The sequence below is a fragment of the Convolutriloba macropyga genome, chromosome 12 (assembly GCF_964194025.1).
Source record: "Convolutriloba macropyga chromosome 12, txConMacr16.3, whole genome shotgun sequence".
In the NCBI taxonomy this organism is placed as follows: Eukaryota; Metazoa; Xenacoelomorpha; order Acoela; family Convolutidae; genus Convolutriloba; species Convolutriloba macropyga.
This window is the reverse complement of record NC_134479.1, coordinates 11,770,351-11,791,446: the sequence shown is the minus strand read 5'-3', so window position 1 is coordinate 11,791,446 and position 21,096 is coordinate 11,770,351. Positions and strand designations below refer to the sequence as shown.

Genomic DNA, 21,096 nt, shown 5'->3' with positions numbered 1-21,096 from the left:
GAAAAATAACTGTTTTTCCGACCTTTATTCTATCAAATTTTCTATTATGTGCTATTTTTATTTTCTATAAAAAAAATTGGCTAAATATTTTATTTGTGAAGCTCTTACTAACCGTTGTACACTCCCTGCTGCGTAGGATGAATAAGAACATATATTTGCTGATTGATTTTATCGATGAAAAATTTTATTTTCTTAATCAATTTTTATTTGCAACGCTAAGTAGTGCCAGTTATAAAAACGAAACAGTAAAACGTTAACCATTAAAAAAGACCACAAGGAAATTACCGGAAAAGTTATGCAGGGAACTAGTGCGTCCTCAGTAAAACCATGGTTCTATATAAAAATAAGTAAAAATACCATGTTAAAACTCATTATGAAAACTTGGGTTAGGTTGATGAAACGTTTCTGGTTTTCAGTCTATCCTGCAGTAGTTGAAAAATGTGTGAAACTTACATCATTATCTTATATCGGGAAAAATTTTTTATGGAAATTAGACTGACTGACTTTTCGTTCACCTAATTAATTCTAGTTGTCATTTTCAAATCATTTGTTTTCTATTTCACTCATAAAAGTGCAGATTTTGGACTATACATTTGTGAACGTTAAATTCGGTTTTCATCTCAGGTTGAGGTCCTAATTTATTACGCAGACCCATTTTGAGCACACACTGGGGGCATATTGCGTTCAAAAATGCAATGGCGAGAATTATTTGTAACGATCAACATAAGCGCACCAAGTACGGTCGAGGCAAATTCTTTCCCACAGACCAGCCAAAGTCTGCCCCATATACCGGCCATCTGTTCAAAATAGACGAAAATCGTTCTGACAACCGCACAAGCCATGTTCCGCCCGACGGACGAGCAACAACCTTCGTTATAAACGAGCCAAATTTTGCACCAAATACACTATTTTTGAACATTTTTCGCACCATTAACCACCATCACACAAACCGGAGGTACACACAACATTTAGTAGGGTGTAATATATTAATCCATTTGAGTGTCTGGACTATTGAATGTTATTTCATGAGATCTCTTTAATGTCCAAGAGCACAAGAAAATGTTTTAAAAAATTTTCTTGCAGCCCAAGAAAAAAACAGAGGCTCTTTTTAAACGACACTTGCTCTTAAATCTTCGAATGGAAACCCGGTTTATCCAGGATTCAAAACACATCACAAAAGCAAAGAGAAACAAAGCACAGTTAATATACATAAGATTTGTGATTATAGTTTTTGAAACGTTGAGATCTGCTTTCTAACAACTGTTCTGGAGTTACGCAAGTGCAAAAATTTAGAGAGGGAAAAGCCTGAAAACAAAAAATTGTAGAGAAAAAAAATAATTATGAAATGCTTGTTTTATACTTTTTGACAAATTCTGCTGTGCCGTGTTTCGATTAAGGAATTGGTTTTGATAATTTTGCTTTTCCTAACTATCAGCCACCAAAATGGCGACTTTGCTTGATTTTTCTGATTTTCAGAATTAAAAAAAAAAACACACTTGAAATTATTAGATTGGATCAAACGTTGAGATTGTGGGGAAAATAGGGCTTCCTGCTGGAGAACATTCTTCCGCATGACCAATGTGGATCTGCCACATGACATTTAGGGGAATAACATATATGGTAACCAAGAAAACTTGGAGAATCTGTACAAGGGAAAATTGAGTGGTAGCATGATGTTCCGGTCAAAATGTTTCGGCGGAAATGGGAAACTAAGAGAATCACTTATTTTTTTTACTAACTTGGACAATCTTTATCAATCACATCTAATCTTTTGAATTGATATTTTTAAGATCGAAAACTAGAGATCTTCTGAGTGATCTCTCGGTTTCACGTTTTCAATGGAAGTTTGGGAAAATCACGGAGTTCGATCTACATTTTTGGAGCAATCTTTTTAAATTCATGCTATTGAAAATGTTCATCGATTTGTTTGTATTAGCGTTTTCAATCAGTTAACAATTTTTAGATTCTCCTTACCCGGAACCGAGTGTCATAGTAAATCAGGACTGATTCATGATATTCCGAAATTTCGAAAATTACTTCAAATTCTTTCTTGACGCCCTAGGAGCATTATATAACAATTTATTAATAGTTGCAGGCAGGGTCCAGCTACTCGATTACTGTTTTGTGTTTTGGGAACCAACACAAGCTTTCAGCCTTCAACACGATAATGCCAAAAAATGCGATAATGTCTAATGCAGAGTGTGACTTTTTTCTATTAATGATTATCCCTTTAATATTTGATTGTATTAATTTTGAGATTTCTTATTGTTTTGTTTTTCAAGAGGTTTGTATTTTCTTTGTATTGTGTTTCATTTCTTGATCCGACTGATCAGAGAAAACTCGGCGGAAATGTTGTTAAGTTCAGAATAAATGCAGAGAAAAGGTTCTTATTGTTCAAAATAAATGCAGAGAAAAAAATCATTTATTCATAAGAAATTCAGAATTTTGCTATAAACCTTTTTCATGAAATGTCCAACAAGTGGCATGATCAGAACTCTGACCATAGTAAAAATTCACAAGGAAAACTCTATGATTCAGTACTGAAATTGTCATGAGACTTAAGTCCGGGTATACAAACAATGGGTAGGGTTGAGTACGTTAATAAAAATTTTGGAACTGATTTCTCTGTGAGTTATAGCCCATATGTAACTGAGTTTTCGAGAACTTCAAAACACAGGAGCTATTTTTTTGTGGCGAACGATTAATTATATTAGAATCGACAATACTAATTTTGCCTAGGCATGCACTTAATATATTGAAAATGATAATTTGGTTCCCAACAATTACATGGAAACAGTTCAAAGTCCTAATCTTGTAAAATACGACACATTCCTCGTATTTTGATGAACACACTTTGCAAAATTTGACCGAAATTCAACTTTGCGTATTTGTGCGACTCATGAAACACTAGATCTGGACACCCTTGTAGAGACTCTTCATATTCCTAAAAAACTCAACAAATCGTATGATGTATTGTCAGATCTTTCAAAAACCTGGAAATAGTCAAATTCGGTGTCTTAATCTTGATCATTTCGTGCAACAGCAATTCAAATGTGTTTGGCAGAGATCATCTTTTTCGCAGAAGCTATAGCAAGCAAAATTTGAAAACGGCTGTTTATAGCATAAAACTGATTACTTTGGAGAACATTGTTCGTATATGGCATTCAAAGCAGGTTCAGCTGCAGAGGGAAAACATGTTTCGAAAAATTAAACGGCTTCGTTCCTCGAAATAGATGTAATGATCTTGCGATTGTAAAATTATTTTTTTTAAAACCTAGTACAATGAAAAATTTTGATAGGTTTTTTGTTTCCTTATTTTTATTTTGACATAAGCTATCAAAATTTCGTATCAACGTTCGTTCCTTACTGACCCATATAAAAAAAACTGAATGATGCTGTGACTCAGAAGTACAAATCATCAACTAAATAAGCTGATAGAAAGGAGTTATTGAAGAGCTTTAAATAGCATTTTTTTTTCGTACTCTCCATGATGTATATTTGTTGTTAATCGTTTGGATTGATTCGAGAGGCAAAAGGCAAGTTAGAACGTAATTTGAGTACCCAGTTAATTGTCTAGATTAAAGCAAAACAAATGAAGATGAACTGAAAAAATTATTTTTTAACCACCAAAAACTGGAGAGAAGGAGTTTATTTGGTAAACCAAGTTTAAAAAAGGAAGTGAAAAGATTTCCTATGGCTGAAACATGAAAAACAGTGAAATGGTGAAATGGTGGCAAATCACAAATGCAAACTTTAAAGATTTTTCGGGAGGGCAAAATAAGCTTGAAAATATTTCCATGCGTAGCACCGTTTAAAAAAATGATAGCAACGTACCAAAAAATTTGAGAACTCAATAAATTTTTATCACTATTTTTTTATTCACAAAAAGAAATCATTTCGGAAAGCCGAAGAAACGTTTGTTCACTTAATTATAACTCGACGTATTCATTGTTTTAAGATGAAGGACAGATAACTTACTTTAATTCAACCTGATTTAAATACTTTTATGGTAGATCTGAGACAGTTTAGTCTGCGCTAATTTACATGAACTGGGAATTAAAAAGCTTTTCAAACCACTTTCAAAAACCTGATCAGAGGATTGTGGAAAACGTAATCATAAAGGCCTGTTTTTTGTATTACGGAGGTTTATTTTTTACTTTTTTGTCAATATAATCTACTTAAATATTTGTTTATCAAAGTATTGAGGTTCGAGATTTTAAAATCAGGAGTTGCTCCATTCGCAAAGTTCTTATCAATATTTCTCAATTCAACAAAAATGCTCGCAACACTTTTAGTGGTGAAACTGTTGGTTTTTTTCCTCAAAATTAGTTCAATAAAATCTTCAGCAGGCGATCAGCCTTCAACCAGCTCCAACTACAATCCAGGAAACCGTGATGGCGAACCAGGACCAGGCATTGACGAAAAAGAACCCGAGTTTCCGTCTCCTGAAGGACCTCGACACCAACCTATAAGGCAGCTACAATTACAACACTCGTAAAAAAATGTGAGATATGCCACATCATTTGGTAGCCTAAATAAAACCAAAAAAAAAGAAATTACTTGCTGTAAAGAAATTTATTTCAGTTCTGTAGAATACTTTCCGATTCAACTCCAGAAATTTCTTTTAAAAAAAATTAATTTTTAAAACCCAGTAGCGCTTTCATAACGGTTTGTTGATGGCGGATATGAACACCTTGTTTGGATATTTTTGCGTCATTTCCAATATGCAGACAAAAAAACAATTAATGTCATCAAACCCACCGCGTTAAGAGCAGTCACGAAAAAGGAAAAAAACCATACCTGACCTCAATAATGGTTCCTATGATGAAGTCAACCGGGGTCAAAAATTACAAAATTAACATATCTTTTTGTTCGCTTGACGACAAATTACAGAACATTGGGCATTCTTTATGCGCGTGGTATTCTTAAAATGGTTTAGAGAAATTCGCTATTGAATTTGCGCGAAGCCATTAATGAGGTTTGATTTCTAGATAACGACGAAATTGTCCAGATTTTGTTTTTTTTTTGGCAGTTTTTTGTTCAGCGAACTTCAAAATATATATACACTTGGTTTACGCAGGGAATCCGGGAACTGAAAAAGAAAACAATTTTTCATAACTGTAAAAAAAATTGACGCTGTTTAATTTTTATTGAAAATATTAGGCGCAACCACAATCAATAAATCTGTGCTTGACTGGAAGCTATTGTTAAGTGAGAACCCATATTTGCAAAAACAACGTTTCAATGTCATAGCTACTATTATTTATGATGCCCCTGAAGCAGTTGCTATAGCACTGTGTAGAAAAAACCTACAAACAAAAATTATGATTTGTTTTTTTAATTCACTTTTACCGAAATTCTGGTTTTGTCCATGGAAATTTGGACAGATGCAATTTTGTAAGCATATCAGGCGAGAAATTTATTAGCCTCGTTCAGTACCAAAAAACAGTCAAGACCACTGTTTTAAGTATTTTTGTTGTTGATATAATTAATATTCGAGGTCACCCTAAAACAGGTGAGAAAAGGTTGCACCCGCTGAAATTTACTTCAGATATATGAGAAAAAGTTATCGATATCTATATATTTCATCACAAGAAATAGTTATTCGAAACAAATGGACTTTCTCTTAATATGCTGTGCAAAATTTGTGAAACATTTAAACATTACCGCCTTGTGCTGCTGTTAATCGTTAGTACAGGAGATGTTTGTTATCTTTTTTAGGTGCATTCACAAGCGACTTGTGACTTCCAGGTAAAATTTTTCTAAAAATCCCTAGGTCAACGGTATTTTTCGAGGATGTGACCAATGAAATTTTTTTGGCGATATACTGTCACTGGTTAAAGAAACCTAACAGCAGGAGATTTAGAACTGATTTTCTACAGCTGTTAAAAGTTTCCATTAAACTATATCAGTTTAGTTTTATGATGGCAATTTTTAATAAATCCCTAGGTCCTGGGTCTGTTGGAGTCTAAAAAAGCAAACAGATCTTCTTCCTGCTTAAAAAATGAAAGTAAAGCCACCTAATTGCATATTTAGGAAAAAAAACTTTAGTTGGATGATTTTTATTTTGAATCAGTCTCATGCTTTTTGGAGTAAAACTTATTGAGAGAAATTTTAATTGCAAAATTCTTTAAAAATCCTTTATCAGGGCCTTGAAATGATTGAATTTTAATGAAGCAAATTTTTTGAGTGTCGTGACTTGTGGCTGGAAAACTAGCTCCCATTAGTTTTCCAGCCACAAGTTAAGCCTAAAAGTTCAATTATAGTGAAAGTCATGGCTAATGGCTAAGTTCAATGTTTATGACCTACCATAAAGCTTGATACCATTCAAACGCACTGCCTCACTAAAATTCAATGTTTGCAAGACCCTGAAACTGAGTTTTCTAAAGAGTTCCACTATTCAATTTTTTTATTGTAATTTTACTGAAAAAAGAAGCATAGGAACGATTCAACACAAATATGTTGACATTGATTTTTTTTGCTTAGAAATGCGATTGATTTTTACTCTATTTCTATTATGAGACAGCAAAAAATTTGTTTACTTTCTTACTCCTCGACATACCGAAGGTACTTATTAATGTTTACAGTTTGCTGTGTCTTGCCATTTCTTGGTTACTTTTTCTCGATTTACTTTCGGCAAGAGCTTCGCGATATCCGCCATAAGATCTTGTTAGATTATACAACACTTGATAATTTAACAGCAACTGATATAGCAAGAAAAATCATGTTTAGGCATTTATTTTTATCGAGGTGTCTCAGTTTTTGGTTCACTTGATATGAGCCTGATCTTTTTTCCAACTAGTTTTTAACCTTATCTAATAGCCTTTCGAGTATTAATATGGCTGTATCAATTTTATAACATTTTTTGTCAAATGATTTCTTTGTGCTCAAGAATTGTTGCAAACACTTTCATCTACATGATTTAAATATTAAATGTAGAGTTAATTGCCCTGTTTGAAGCTCGATACTTTATCGCAGAAACATAATTTGATATTTTAAACTGTTTATGCTCTAGTTTAGTTGAATGCGGAGAACACAACTTCCTTAGAAATGAACTCTTTTAACTTTTCGTTGCTTGAAAACTTTAAAAGTATTGCTAACTGTAGCTGCCTTTAAGTTGGTTCGAAGAGAGTACAGAAGAGAAGCTTCATTATCAACCAGTGAGCGATGAAGCATTATTCAAAGGTAACGCACCTTTTCACCAACGAGATCAGAGCCTGATTTTTTAAACTTTATTTCTGACTGTGAATAGATAGGCTTCTAGAAAATATTCCAAATGGATCATTGGCTATGCAGAAAATATTGCATCTGAGCTTTTATGATCAACAAAATCAATGCAAAAATATGGGAAGCACTTGTGTTGTCTCCTATAGTTAATTAAAAAAAGTCTTTTTTGTAAGAGTTGGGAAACTCTAGCAAGATAAACTTATTTCTTGGACGATTTTGCTATATTAACTTTTTCATGCAAATCTGCCATGCAAAGTAATAAATAGTGCCGCTTTGCGCATGATCATTATACAATTTTCGTAACAATTACAAACTGGGGTGCCTACCAAACTGGGATCAACCATTCGGTCCCTTTTTTCATCCATCGTTTTCCGCAAAGTGTATCTTAAAACTTGAAAAATTGACTGATAATGTGAAAAATGATTACCGAGATTTCTCTGGAAATTGTATCAATTTTTGCCACCCAATTCGACAAAATGACCATTTGGGACACCTGGTCGAATTTGCTACTAAAATTTGTCTCTCAGTTTCCGCATTTTAAAACTGCGATATTCCACAGTCTGCAATATTCAATTGTAATATTCAATTTTCAATGTAAATTCAAATTTCGCAGTCTGTTAAAGAAACAGGTTTCGATATCAATCAATTCTGGTTCAAAATTTCTGAGCTTTCAAATCCTTTAGAATGTATCGTACGTATGAAAACTTTTGGGGCCAAGCTTTAAGATTTTTGAGAAGGGCTAATAAGAGCCCAGAAAAGCTAAAACGGACTAGATTGACATGCTGCGGAACAGTTCTTCAAAAAGTAAACACAACAACAAATCATGTCTGTATTCTAAAACCCATTACTAAGTCAAAGTTAAAATGTTTTCAAAATTTCTGCAGTATTTCGATCGATACGAGGTCAGAAAGTATGATTCAGAGTACATTTAAATTCGAGTTTCTGACCAAAACAGTGTAACCACACCTATCCCACACATATCCCACATACGTTCACATACACATCCACTCCGTCCGCTCAAGCCCAGTTATTTACAGCCCAGTTTTTTTTCATCCGAGATCATTTCAACGCATCTTTTGAAAACTGTACATATATTACGTTTTTGCTATTAACTTTTGGGAACTTTATTATCCAATTTACTTTCGATGACTGTTGCATTACTCGATACGCAATTAGGTCCATTATACTTTACTTGAGAAGTTTTCCGTATCAACTTGTAATTTGATTCTTACATTTGTTCAATTAAAGTTCTTTAATGACATGGTTGCATTGGTACATAAGGTAACACATGGTAAAAAAAAGTAAACAAACACTTTTGCTTCTGGGTAACAAGTAATTGAGTGTTAATTCCTCTAAGTCATTCAGGTTTAAATTTAGTGGCGGTCGACAGACTAGCGTTCAAAGGTTGTTAAAAAAACATCCTCCATGAAATATCGCTTCAATAATACCACATACAAGAAATGACGGTAAATTCTCACCAAATACTCCAACACACCCCCGCTGAGAGATTCAAAGGCGGGTGCGATTCAATTCTTGATTGAGTCAGATGTTCTTCGGACTTTTCTGCGTTCCAAAAATTTTATCCAGGTGCCGCTGGTTGTTTTTATTATTTGGCTTCTGGTCGTGATAGACTGCGTAGTTGCATTGCGACATCTATCTGTAGCTAAGTTGGATAAACTTTCATTTGCACCACTCCAATAGATAGACTTGTAAACAATCAACATCATTGCTTTTTCTTCGCCCCAGTGACCTGTCAAGCGTAGTCTGCTCCGAAATTTGTAAAAAAAAGTTGGAGCATTTTGTTTTTATTCATGCGGATCTGCCATATCTGATGCTACCGATTTTTGTTATCCTCTGCATTTTCAGCAGTTAATTTATTTGTTTTTTCTTGGTTGAACATAGACCTTGTTGAATAATGTTTCACATCATGTTACTTCACCCTGATTGTTCATGTGTTCGGTTTCTATTATTATTTCGTCGTTCATTTCAATTACCAAATTACCTTAAAAATGCAACCTATCGATGAATTAGACTTTCTGCTTGCAGTATAGCATCAGCCAAGGCTCGGTTTTTCCTTTATAGCGAAAAAAATAACGTTTCAAAATTTTTTCACTGTTGAAATCTTTTGTGATAAAAATTCAGTGCAATAATTTTGTCAGCCCTAGACTGCTGACGCAAAAATTTTTTTAACCTCAGAAAAAAGTTTGTCGCAGCATCTTGCCTATTGGTGCTCTATTAACGTATTCTTATTGTTTTTGTAGTCTCACTGGAGCTACATAAACAATAGAAATGGATAAAGGAAAGTTTCTGTCATAGAAAAGGCAGTTAAATTCAACTTTGCAGAAAAACGGAAAACAAAATCTTTTAGGGAAAACTGCTTTAAGTTGCTGATCTAGGTGCGGGTTACACTCAAAGATCTGCATATAAACGTTTTCCCACAAATTGACTTTGAAAGTATCAAACTGTAGCGAGTCAGCTTTGTAATTTGAAAAAGTTTCTTGTAGAGGGGTGCAAGTTATTACATTAGATTTGGTTTTAACATTCTATTTTTTGCTCGCCGTTTTCGAAAACAAATTAAAAACAAACAAAAACGAATCAAATAATAATTGTGAAATCAAAGACAAGAAAACCAATACAAATAAATAAATTTATTGCAATTTTCTAATCAATTAAAACACTGCAAAATCTCAGTTTTGCAACTCAGACAATCTTCTCTGAATTATGCGGAACACGCTTTTAACGTACAGAAACTCAAAGATTCTCAAAGGAACTCAACTTAAGATTCTCAAAGCAGAATTCTATAGTTCTAAAGTTCTTTGTGTGCAATTAGGCTGGCTGTCATATAACAACATAGGAACATGGAAGAACAAAAAAATATAGAATGTTAGAACCACAGCAGAGGATTTTAAGTACAGAAAGACATAATAATTGTGTCGGTCTTTTTTTGATCACCTTTGTTCAGCCTTGTTGTTAAATGTGTTAGCAAAAGAAGAGGGAATTAAAGAAGAATTTTGCACAATTGTATTTTCTCCTAGTTTACACCGAGCTTCCAGTGAATAACATTGGCAAAAAAAATCAGAACCACAATAGGACTCATCAAGTAGAAAAGAGTTGAAATTCTAAAAGTGACAAAACGTTGACGAAGAGCGTGACGTCCTTGAGAAAAAGAATGCTCTAAAAACTCTTATGCGTGTAAAGCAGCGAAAGCATTTCAAAAACATCTCTTAAAACATTGTTTCTTACTGAAATCCTTATTGATATCATATCTAAACGCTTTTCTTCTAGACTACTCATTACTTTTTTTCCTTTTGTTTATCGTCTTATCACAATGGACAGCAACGAACATCCATCAGTAACAGTGACATCTGAGGTCGTGAGTAACAATTACGCACAGCAAAAAATTGAAGCACTTTGTAAGGAGGTTAAAGATTTTAAACAAAAAAATATTGAGCAAGATCAGGAACTACAAACTCTTCGGGCAAATCAAAAACATCAATGAACTATTGCGGGACCAGGAAAGGTATTCTCGGAAAGATGGGGTACTCATTGTGAATCTTCCTTTTAAAGCGCGCACTAGTAAAAATGTGACATACGACACATTGAAATATTTTGACGATTTTCTCGGAGTGAAATTAACGGTTGATAGCCTTAAAGCGTGTCATATAATACCCAGCACAGAGACAGAGTACCAAATGTCAACAGTGACATGCAAGTTTATTTACTTCAATGATAAGTTGGAAGTTTTCAAGAAGAAAAGAGCGCTGAGGAAAGCCAAAAATCATATTAATAATAAGAACATATACGTTAACGAGCCAATACCCGAAATTGAGACACAGATAAAAGCTGAAGCAGTAAAGAAATATGATTATCAGTACACATAACTGCACTGTCTCTGTTTTGGTTGATCGAGGAAGCCAAAGACCAACATACAAAATAATCAATGATGTTAAGGACTTGGATAATGTTTTGGCTGTGAAGAAAAATCCGTACAACGCGAGGTCAAACCACAATGAACATGATGATCATTATTCACCGGCTGACAAAAAGCAAAACACTAGACAATACTGACAATGACAAAAACTTCATATTATCAAAGGTCTTGGTGAAACTCTAATTTTTGTTAACATATTACAAAAACTGAACTGTTATTAACACAGAACTTAACGTGTGGTTAATTTTATTAACAGCGCTAGAGATCAATTAGGATAGGCTAATGTTAACTTAGTTTGTTTTCACCTCTATAAGCGTGACTGTCGTGCTTGGGATTTCCGCACGTTGTCATTATAAAACTGTGATATACGCTGTTTTGCTGTTGGCGAGAGATGGTTACACTATACTGAAAAAAACTCTGTGGTTTCCGCATAGGACGCAAAGAAAAAAAGGAAAAGAAAAAAGAAACTTTTAATTGTTACTTTATTTCTTTTTTAAACTGCTTCTAATTAAAACAATATATTTGATAATAAATGTGAAGATCTGAAATAAAACAATGAAGAAGGGGGATAGTTTTAATTGGCTTTTAATTTGCTGTCTAATTAGTTTTAATTTGCTGTTAAAACGCGCCGCTCTTTTATTTCTTGAAATGTCATCTCAAATCTCCAATAAAAACAAGGAAAAAACTCAATACTTCTGCAAAATATAAGATCACTGTCGAAAAACCTTGACGAATTTAAAATATTTCGAGAAAGTGAGGGACAGGCCATTACGATTTGCTTAACTGAAACGTGGCTAAAGCCAACAGACAACAAACAAAATTTTAATCTAGCAAATTCGAGTAGCTTATTTAGTTCGGAAAGAAAAAAGGGTGGTGGTTGCGTTGGAACATTTGTAAATTGCGCGGCTAATGAAGAAATACTTGCAAAGTTGGAAAAAATCTCAATTCAGGCTACATCAGTTCTGATAAATTATTTTGAATAAAGAGGGACTGAAATAGTTATAATCTGTGTATATATACCGCCAAACTGCACCAATGAAGCTACTTTTTCAACTTCAGGAAGTTATTTATATGAAATAGTTCTCAAACCAAATACCAAACATATAGTTTGTGGAGACCTGAATATTAATTTTTTTCACAAAAGAAAAAAGATATGACAGGCTGATATCAACACCTGGCGCTATTGGGTTCTCTTTTGTGTCATCACAAGATGCAACAACAGAAGACAATTACTCAAAAACGTTACTTGATGTGTTTTTTTACGAATTTCAAATCCTCTCAAAAGTACTAAAAATAGCTGTACGCGATAACTATACCAATAAATTACAATTTTCTGAAAATAATAAATTTTCCAGCAAAAAATGTAATGAGATTCATTTATGGTCAAAATTACAGAACACAGATACTCTGAATCAAATAAGAGCAAAAACTGTGTCTTACAGCAACTTTCTGCTCAAGAAAAAATTAAATTCCATCAATTGCAATGAGTCATTGATTAAACTCCAAGACTTTTGAAACATTGAACTGAACAACATATTTCCGGAAAAAAACCCCATCTGTTAGAAACAAGACAAACTGGATCGACAAAGAAGTAAAAAATGCTGCTACAAAAAACATCACTTAAAGCAATTGTTTTTAAAAGAAAAAATCTTCATCAGCCGGAACAAAATATGAAAACCAATCCAAATTAGTTAAGAAACTTGTCAGGAAAAGATGAGACAATACTATTAAACAAAGATAAATAAAAAAGCTGGTCAAAACACTCGTAATTCTTTTGATGCTGTAAAGGAAATAATGGGTGAATCCAAAAATCTAGAGATCAAGGAAGTAGAGTCAAAACTGGAGTCGTTTAATCATTTCTTTGCAGACCAAGGGAAAAAATTTACAGAAAAATTTACTGCTAAACGCAATGAGACCTACACAAAGAAAATCGTCAACAGTCTATTTCTCCAAAAAAAAACAACAATAACGGAGATAAGCAAAATATTGACTGATAAGAAAAACAAATGCAGTGTAGATGCTTTCAATTTGAATAACTATTGCATACGGTTGCTTGAGCCATCAATTTCACTCTTTCTCTGCGAATTCTTCAACTCCTCTCTAAACTTTGGTTTGTTTCCTGATTGCCTGAAAATTTTAAAAGTAATCCCAATATTCAAGGAAGGAGACAAAAGTGATCCATCCATCAAATTATCGTCCAATATCACTGCTACCGGTGGTGAGTAAAAATTTTGAAAAAATTATCTTCAACAGAATTATTGTTTTCCTTAATAAAGAAAAAGTGTCAAATGAAAATCAATTTTGTTTCGGACAAAACCGCAGCACAATTGATGCACTGGTGGAACTCAGCGAAAATGTTCGATTAAATTGGCTAAATAGTAAACAAAATACGATCAGTACATTCTTGGTCCGCAAAAAAGCCTTTGACACCGTGGACCACTAAATCTTACTAGCAAAGTGCTCCATTTATGGTATAAGAGGATGTGTTTTGAAAATTTTGAATTCCTATTTGTGCAGAAGACTTCAGTACACCGAAACAGGCTCGAAGAGGTCATCTATGAGGAGCATAGAAATTGGTGTCCCACAAGCCTAAATAATGGGTTCTTTGCCCTTTCATTATATACATATATGATCTGACCCAAGAAACATCTGACATAAAATCCATCCTCTATGCAGATGACACTGTAGTTTATACAAAAAGTGAACCGAAAACATATGAAACTAATTCTTCAGAAAACAGCCTCTGGTTGAAAAGAAATCGACTGACTTTAAACGTTGAGAAGAGAAAAATGCATCGATTTTTTGAAAAGAGTGCAAAAGAAGTCTGAAAGGGTGTATATTATCAGTAAAACAATCCAAAATGTTGAAACGTTTAAGTGTCTTGGGATTCAGGTAGACCATAAAATACGTTTTCAAGACCATGCTAACAATTTAACGAAAATAATATTATGTTTCTGCTCACTTCTCTACCGATTTAGGATGAAAAAATAGCCAGAATCATAACATTCAAAAAAATAACAAGTAAGACTCCATAACAAGTAAGCGGAAAGAACTACTACTCCATATTGTATCAGAGCTCCACTTGTATGAAATACTCAAAATGGCAGTAAAAATAATACGAAAAGAATGTGCAATGCCTGTTTTAAAAAACTGTACCTCAAGGGAATAGCTTCTGAAAATAACAGTTCTCGCAAATTGTGTTTATTTAAGAACAAGTTCGACAACTTCTCACTGCAATCAAAAATTCGTAAAATGATTAATTTCGTGCATAACTTTTTTCCCAATTTTAACAACTTTATTTTTGATCTCTTAAAGCGGCAAGTAAAGGACATTTGTCACAAAATTTTTGGACTTAAATCTTATTGACAACGATGAGTTGCTATCTTGGTTTGAAAGGTAAGAACAAACCGAGTACTAAACTACAAGCTTCCAACAGTTTTTTTTAATGTAGCTAGTAAAATTTTCATAATCTTTACATATAACATTTGATGTTTACGATCTCGCTAGAGACACTTGGCCTAAAAGTGTTCTCCTGGAGTATTAAATGCATAAATGAATTTCGGATTTTCGATCTTATTTTCTAAATGTAAAAGAGCAAGTTTCTTTTTTTTCTAATCAATACTCTGGAAGCAATTTATTTTTATTATTATTATTATTATTATTATTATTATTATTATTATTATTATTATTATTATTATTATTATTATTATTATTATTATTTTTATTATTATGATTATTATTATTATTATTATTATCATTATTATTATTATTATTATTATTATTATTATTATTATTATTATTACTATTATTATTATTATTATTATTATTATTATTATTATTATTATTATTATTATTATTATTATTATTATTATTATTTTTATTATTATTATTATTATTATTAAAAGTATTTGTTTTAGGCTTTTGTTTTCATTTTGGTAATGTTTTCAAGAACGTTACTGCACGTAACGCATATAATGGCAATTTGGGCATTTTTTGTGGAAGAACAAGGTGTCTTACTTTGTATAGAGAACTTTTCTTATTTTCCAGACTTATTTTCTCAGCATTAATGATAAGTAGTTGATAAAAAAGAAATTGAAAAAAAATAAACGCAAATCAATTATCTTCGTTTTGTAACAAAAACTACAAGTTCACAATTGTTTGAATTAAGTGAAAGCGAGAAACTGTTATAGTTTTCAACTTGAGAGAATTTTTTTGAAAAAAAAACGAATTAAATGAATTGAAAGAACAATCGAATTCAGAGCTGGCTCTGAGAGCTCAAGAGACCACAAAAACAGAGCGTAAGGTCTGCAACATTCCATTTCTTACAGTAAAAACTTTCAGGTTCACTTGATTTGTCAAAAAGTGGAATCGACACAGGACCTGGTCTATTATTGAGTTCTTTTCTTCATCATTTGAGCTTGTAGCAAACGTTTAACTAAGTTTCTATTAGATCAATTATTCTATTTTTCATAGCATTATGTTCACATAAGTTTCGAAGAGATGAAATTATCTCGCAAATTTTTTTGCCGTTGCGTTCTTTGAATTTTCCCTGTTAGAAAATCAATAACTAACAATAATGAAAAATATTAGCGTTCTCGGATTTGAGTTGATTATTATCTTTTTTTAGGTAAAAGAATAGTACGCGTAAGAAAGTTTAATTGGTATATAGAAAACGCATTTTTCTCATTCTGGAAGGCGAGAAACTCGTACTCTCCCTAGCAGCCAAAATGAAACAGTGTTTGAGATCAAATCCTTCTCATCGTCGCGATTTTTGTCTGGATGTTTTATAAATCATATGATTGTACTCTTCAGAATTAAACGAGACAATACCGGAGGTGAATGCATTGAGAAAACCTCCAGGGAAGATAGAATGCTGGTCGGATTTGGATTGTGATCCAGAGAACTTGGAGGTGACACCTCTGAAGATTTTCACTCCAAAGTGCCAGAAAGAACCGTGGAGGGGGAACTTTCTTTTACAAGGCGATAGGTATGTACATATACGAAAGATTGATTTGCTTAACAAAGCTCTTTATTCCATTAAGGAAATAATCAAATCACTAATTTATGGCTCAATTTAAGACATATCTTATCTTTTCAATAATCTCTTCTATCCGTCTTAAGGTTTTTTTTGCACATTGTCAAAAAAAGCCATCCAGTTTATATGCCGACTGAACGCTGAAAATTCACTAAAACTGAACCAAAACAAATCAAATAAAACCCGTTGTTATATTTTCCCGCTTTTACACTATGGTACCAAAAAGCTACGTACAGCATGATTTCTGCTTTTGAAGCATGTTTCGTGCTCCATAAGCAGGGGGCGTGAAAAAGGTGTGAAAATTTAAAATTTTGAGAAACATTTCCTTCTCACTTTCTGCGCTTAAGAAGAAAGGTTGGTTAAATTGGCGCAACAAGAGGTTGCTGCCGGCTATTTGGATATTTTGAAAAATTACCAAGAAATGCCTTTTCAGGGCATTATTTTTCAACAAGATAGATTTCCTTTGCATAATGCAACGATTGGCGGTATTTTCTTCCACGAGAAGGAGTGGGAATGTAATATAATGCAGTTCTGCAATGACCGGCATATAGGCCAAATCTAAATATAGATTTCTGCAATGACCAGCATATTGATTTTTGGGAACAATTAGAAGAAAAATTGTCAGAAATTTGAAACGAAATGTACCCAGATGTCATAAGAAACCTGTATTAAAACTATACAAAGCGTTTGCTAGACATTAAAAAAGCTAAAGGTGTAATGATAATTTCTTAGCGAGCAGATTTGATGTCAAAATATACTATTATTTGATGCTAATATTGTGATACTTTTAAAAAAAATTGTCAGGTGTACGTAGCTTTTATGTACCAGAGTTTATGTCAAGATCGAGACAGACAATTGTTTAGGAAGATTTCTTCTATGTAGTGTGGTGCAGTATAAGTCAGAGCGACTGTTTTATAATAGTTTGCAAAGGTTAGGCTTATTCCCGCAAATACGGAAAGTCTGGCTTTAAAGGTCAAGAAAAAGCACACTCGGAGATATTACTTCTGCAGATAAAAACAATTGACTATTAAATTTGTGACTAAGTTAGTTCGGTGAGTAGATAAGGGGATAAACGGTTACGCACAGTTTAGAAAGTGTGTGGAGTGGATAAACATTTGTTTCAAAGTGTCAACAAAACAAAAAATGCAAACTTTGCATTTTATTAAGTTAAACGATCTAATTGCACAACTGTGCCGTTACGACAAAATCATTCTGAGAGTTTCTTTAGTCTGAAAAGACTATTAGAAAATGGTGCCGACCTTTTCGAAAGCTATTTATGATTGAATTTTTTCTAAATACCATGCACATTGTTAAATTGATTTCACCACTGATAAAAAATTTAAGTTTTGTGACATATTTTGCGTCTATTTAATGCAATGCACAAATTTGATCCAAATTTTATCTCACAAATTTTTATTATAATGGATTTGTGGATGAAATTTGGTCGAAATTTTCGTTTTGAACGTTTCTTTTTTGATGTACAAATTTTTGTTTCCTGAGAAATTCCGTGATCTTCGTTTATGAAATTGTAATTTACAGCCTTCTATCAAAAACATTGCTTTTTATTTCTACGAGCATGGATTCACACGTTTCCCGGTGCTCTCAAAGAATTCAGATGAATTTTTTTCTTACTGCAAAATGTTCTATCAAATTGAATGAAAAATGAAGAAACATCAGTGAGTTTGGCAAAGGATGTCAAACAATTATCTAAAAGTAGTTTAGAGCAGAACTACATTTCTATTGACAGTTTTTGTCATAAGTATAATTCATTCATTGCCATATTTGATTGCTCCATTACAAATTATGCAAGAGTTTAAGCAGGAGTTTAAGCAGGAGACGAGAGAAATATCGGATTTTTTTGAAAATGTAGATTTACATTTCTCATGAAGAAAAAATTCAAATAAAGAACTATTAATTGTGACATTTTATATTTTTTTACAATTGAAATGAACCGATTGTTTTTCTACAGACGTTTTGAGCTTTGAAAAACTGTTCTACTCGCTTTTAGAGCTTCCAATTCAGGCAATGCGCTTAACAATTGGCTGCGACAAAGGAAAGATGAGCACGACAAAAGACCAGGAAAATGCATTCGAGTTGTCACTCCGAACAGCCAGCCAATTGATCACGGGGTGATCGGAGACCCAAGACACTGGAGATGCCAGAATAACAGTGACTGTCCCGATTTCTTCATTCAAAGAGGTATAGAAATATATCCCGTACCGAACTCCAAGTGTAAATCAGTACCTGGCAATTGTAAACACAGGTCTCCCAAGTAATATATTTCGCTAGCTTTGTCGCTTGAAATTTGCTTCTTTCAAGAGCGTTTAAATGGCGCAAATGATAATATTTCACGAGTTACGGTGGCGCAGAAAGGAGGCAAAAGTCTAGGGTGCTCGAGAGCGTGTGTTAGCTCCGCGTACGGAATTTTATTTTTGCACTTGGCCCGAGTCTGACCAATATAAAATCAAACTGAACGCGAATCTGACATGTCAAAAAAGTGACATGAATCAGTCTATATGATACAGTAATGATGAGGAATAGCACTTATACTGGCCCAGTACTTAAACGTACTTGGAATTAGTTACGGGATATTAGGCACTTTAAACACAATCACACAAACACAAAGATGAAAACAAACAAAAACAAACACACACTCACATACACACTTACAAACACAAACACACACGCACAGAAACACACAGACCTATTTGTATTTGTGTGTCTGCGTGAGTGTGTTTGCGTGTGTGTGTGTATGTGTGTGTGTGTGCGTGTGCGTGTGTGTGTGTATGTATTTGTGTGTGTGTGTGTGTGTGTTTGTGTGTTTGTGTGTTTGCGTGTGTGTGTGTGTGTGTGTGTGTTTGTGTGTGTGTTTGTGTGTGTGTGTGTGTGTGTTTGTAATTTTTGCCCAGGTTTAGACCTCGACTTATGAAAAGACTTTATAATTCTAGTAGGGGGTCCAATAATGACTATAAATACACTGTCAAGCTCCTAAATAAATTCGAGGTAAAGTCTTTTCATGGGTCCTAGGTTTTTTCATGGCAAATCAAAGTCGAGAATGGTCTTTTCATGAGTCGAGTATTGCATTTTGTGTGATTAATAAAGTTAATGTTTGTGAAATGTTTTTGGTAGATGTTTGAAGCCTACCAGCAACACCAAACTAGCGTTGCAACCCACGTTCGAAAAGCAGGTGGAGTTTCGCCAAAAAATCTTAAGAAATATTGACTTCTTAAGATAACTCCTGTTTTGCATTTAACCAATGTAGCGATTTTTTTTCTGCTGAATTCAATTAGTTAGCAAAGCTCTAACAATCGACATTTCATCAGCAATAATTTTAGTGTGCCATGATTTAGTTCAACTGGTTCTAAAATTCATTTTTTCAAATATATTTATAATAGCACAGTTCGTTTTTCGAGAAAATATGAGAAACATTGGAAAATTTGAACGGTAAAATCCGTTGACTACGTTGTAAGCAAGAGCAAATTTTCAGTGCAAACGTAAATTTTTCGATCCAGCATGATTATTTTAGTTCGAGTTAAAGTCGAGCATCACATTTGGGTCGAGCTAAAGTCCAGCATCAAAAATTTTGGTCGAGCCAAAGTGTAGCTGAACAATTAGGTCAAGCTAAAGTCTTCATGGGCTGTTTGAGTCCAGCATGGTCCTTTCATACCAGTTTTGGTCGAGCATCGTCTTTTCATAAGTCTAGGCTTAAACCTGGTGGGCGGGGTGGGAGAGTGTGCGTGTGTGTGTGTGTGTATGTGTGTGTGTGTGTGTGTGTATGTGTGTGTGTGTGTGTGCGTGTGTGTGTGTGTGTGTGTGTGTGTGTGTGTGTGCGTGTGTGTGTGTGTGTGTGTGTGTGTGTGTGTTTGGTTTGTGTGTGTGTAAGTATTTGTGTGTGCGCTTGCTGCGTGTTGGAACCGAAGAAGGCACAATATTTAGGAAAATAATTTGCAGAAAAGCAATTCTTTTAGGGTTTCCCCTTGAATGGGGATGTTTGTGGGATCTGAGTGATGGTGTAATGCCCGATCTGGTTCGGAGCTGCCATTTGTATTATGCCTTAAGCAGCAGAGGTCGGGCGGATGCTTCTCTAGGAGTCCCCAGGAAACGGATGCGAACTTCCTCCGAGTTACAGCTCAAACTAATCTACCATTATTATCACAGAATATGCAACAATAAACTCGAAGAGATTCCAAACTTCGATTTCTTGTTCAGCGGAAGTGGTGCCCGGCTTCCGAGAAACGATGACGTACAAGCTGGCTATCTGCAAAGTACAAAACTAAAAAAGATCACGGACCGAAGAGACCCTTTAGGTTCAACCAGTGACAATTAAGGTTTTAACTCAGATCTTTCCTTGGCAATAATGCTTCTGCATTTGTGATTGAAGATAGAAAAATAATATCAAGTTAGTTTTTTTTTCAGTGAGAAAAGTCCGCTAGGCTTTCAGTGGCTTTAAAATCTGTTCTCAAGTTGTATTCTCTTGAAGAACTCAATAGCCGTTTAAAGTCTACAGGCGAGCTAAAATCATAACAGAATAAAAGCATTCCAAGGAATGGTTTTACATACCTAGACCACGATTTTGAACACTTAAGTTTTACCCAAAATGTTGCTGCTCGAAAGCATCAAAAATTACCCGAGACCTATATAAAAGTCTTAACTGTTCTGATCAACCGTCACATGATTGGGCGCCAATTGTCTCTTTAATCAAAAATAAGTAATGCGAAGACCAATTTTGCATTTAATCCTCCATTAGGCTTTCTTTCGATTAGATTCAATTGACACTATGGTACTTATTGTGTACTGCAACCGTGGACAACAGTGAGGCCTGGACAAGTGCTACTAATCGAGTGGACAAGATTAATAAGATCTTGACATTGTTGTGCAAGCTCACGCAAAAAATAGGCAACGT

The 21,096-nt window shown here is 33.9% G+C and overlaps 1 protein-coding gene across 1 annotated transcript in view; it reads left to right on the top strand.

Annotated features, from left to right (window-relative positions):
* Positions 1-20,520, top strand: part of LOC142350380 (uncharacterized) — a 44,438-nt gene extending 23,918 nt beyond the window's left edge. Inside the window, exons 2-6 of the mRNA XM_075402228.1 lie at positions 5,722-5,751; positions 7,118-7,185; positions 15,971-16,145; positions 18,202-18,392; positions 20,162-20,520. Of these exons, the coding sequence (XP_075258343.1) occupies positions 5,722-5,751; positions 7,118-7,185; positions 15,971-16,145; positions 18,202-18,392; positions 20,162-20,520 (823 nt within the window). The remainder of the gene's footprint in view (positions 1-5,721; positions 5,752-7,117; positions 7,186-15,970; positions 16,146-18,201; positions 18,393-20,161) is intronic.
* The last annotated feature ends 576 nt before the right edge of the window (positions 20,521-21,096 follow it).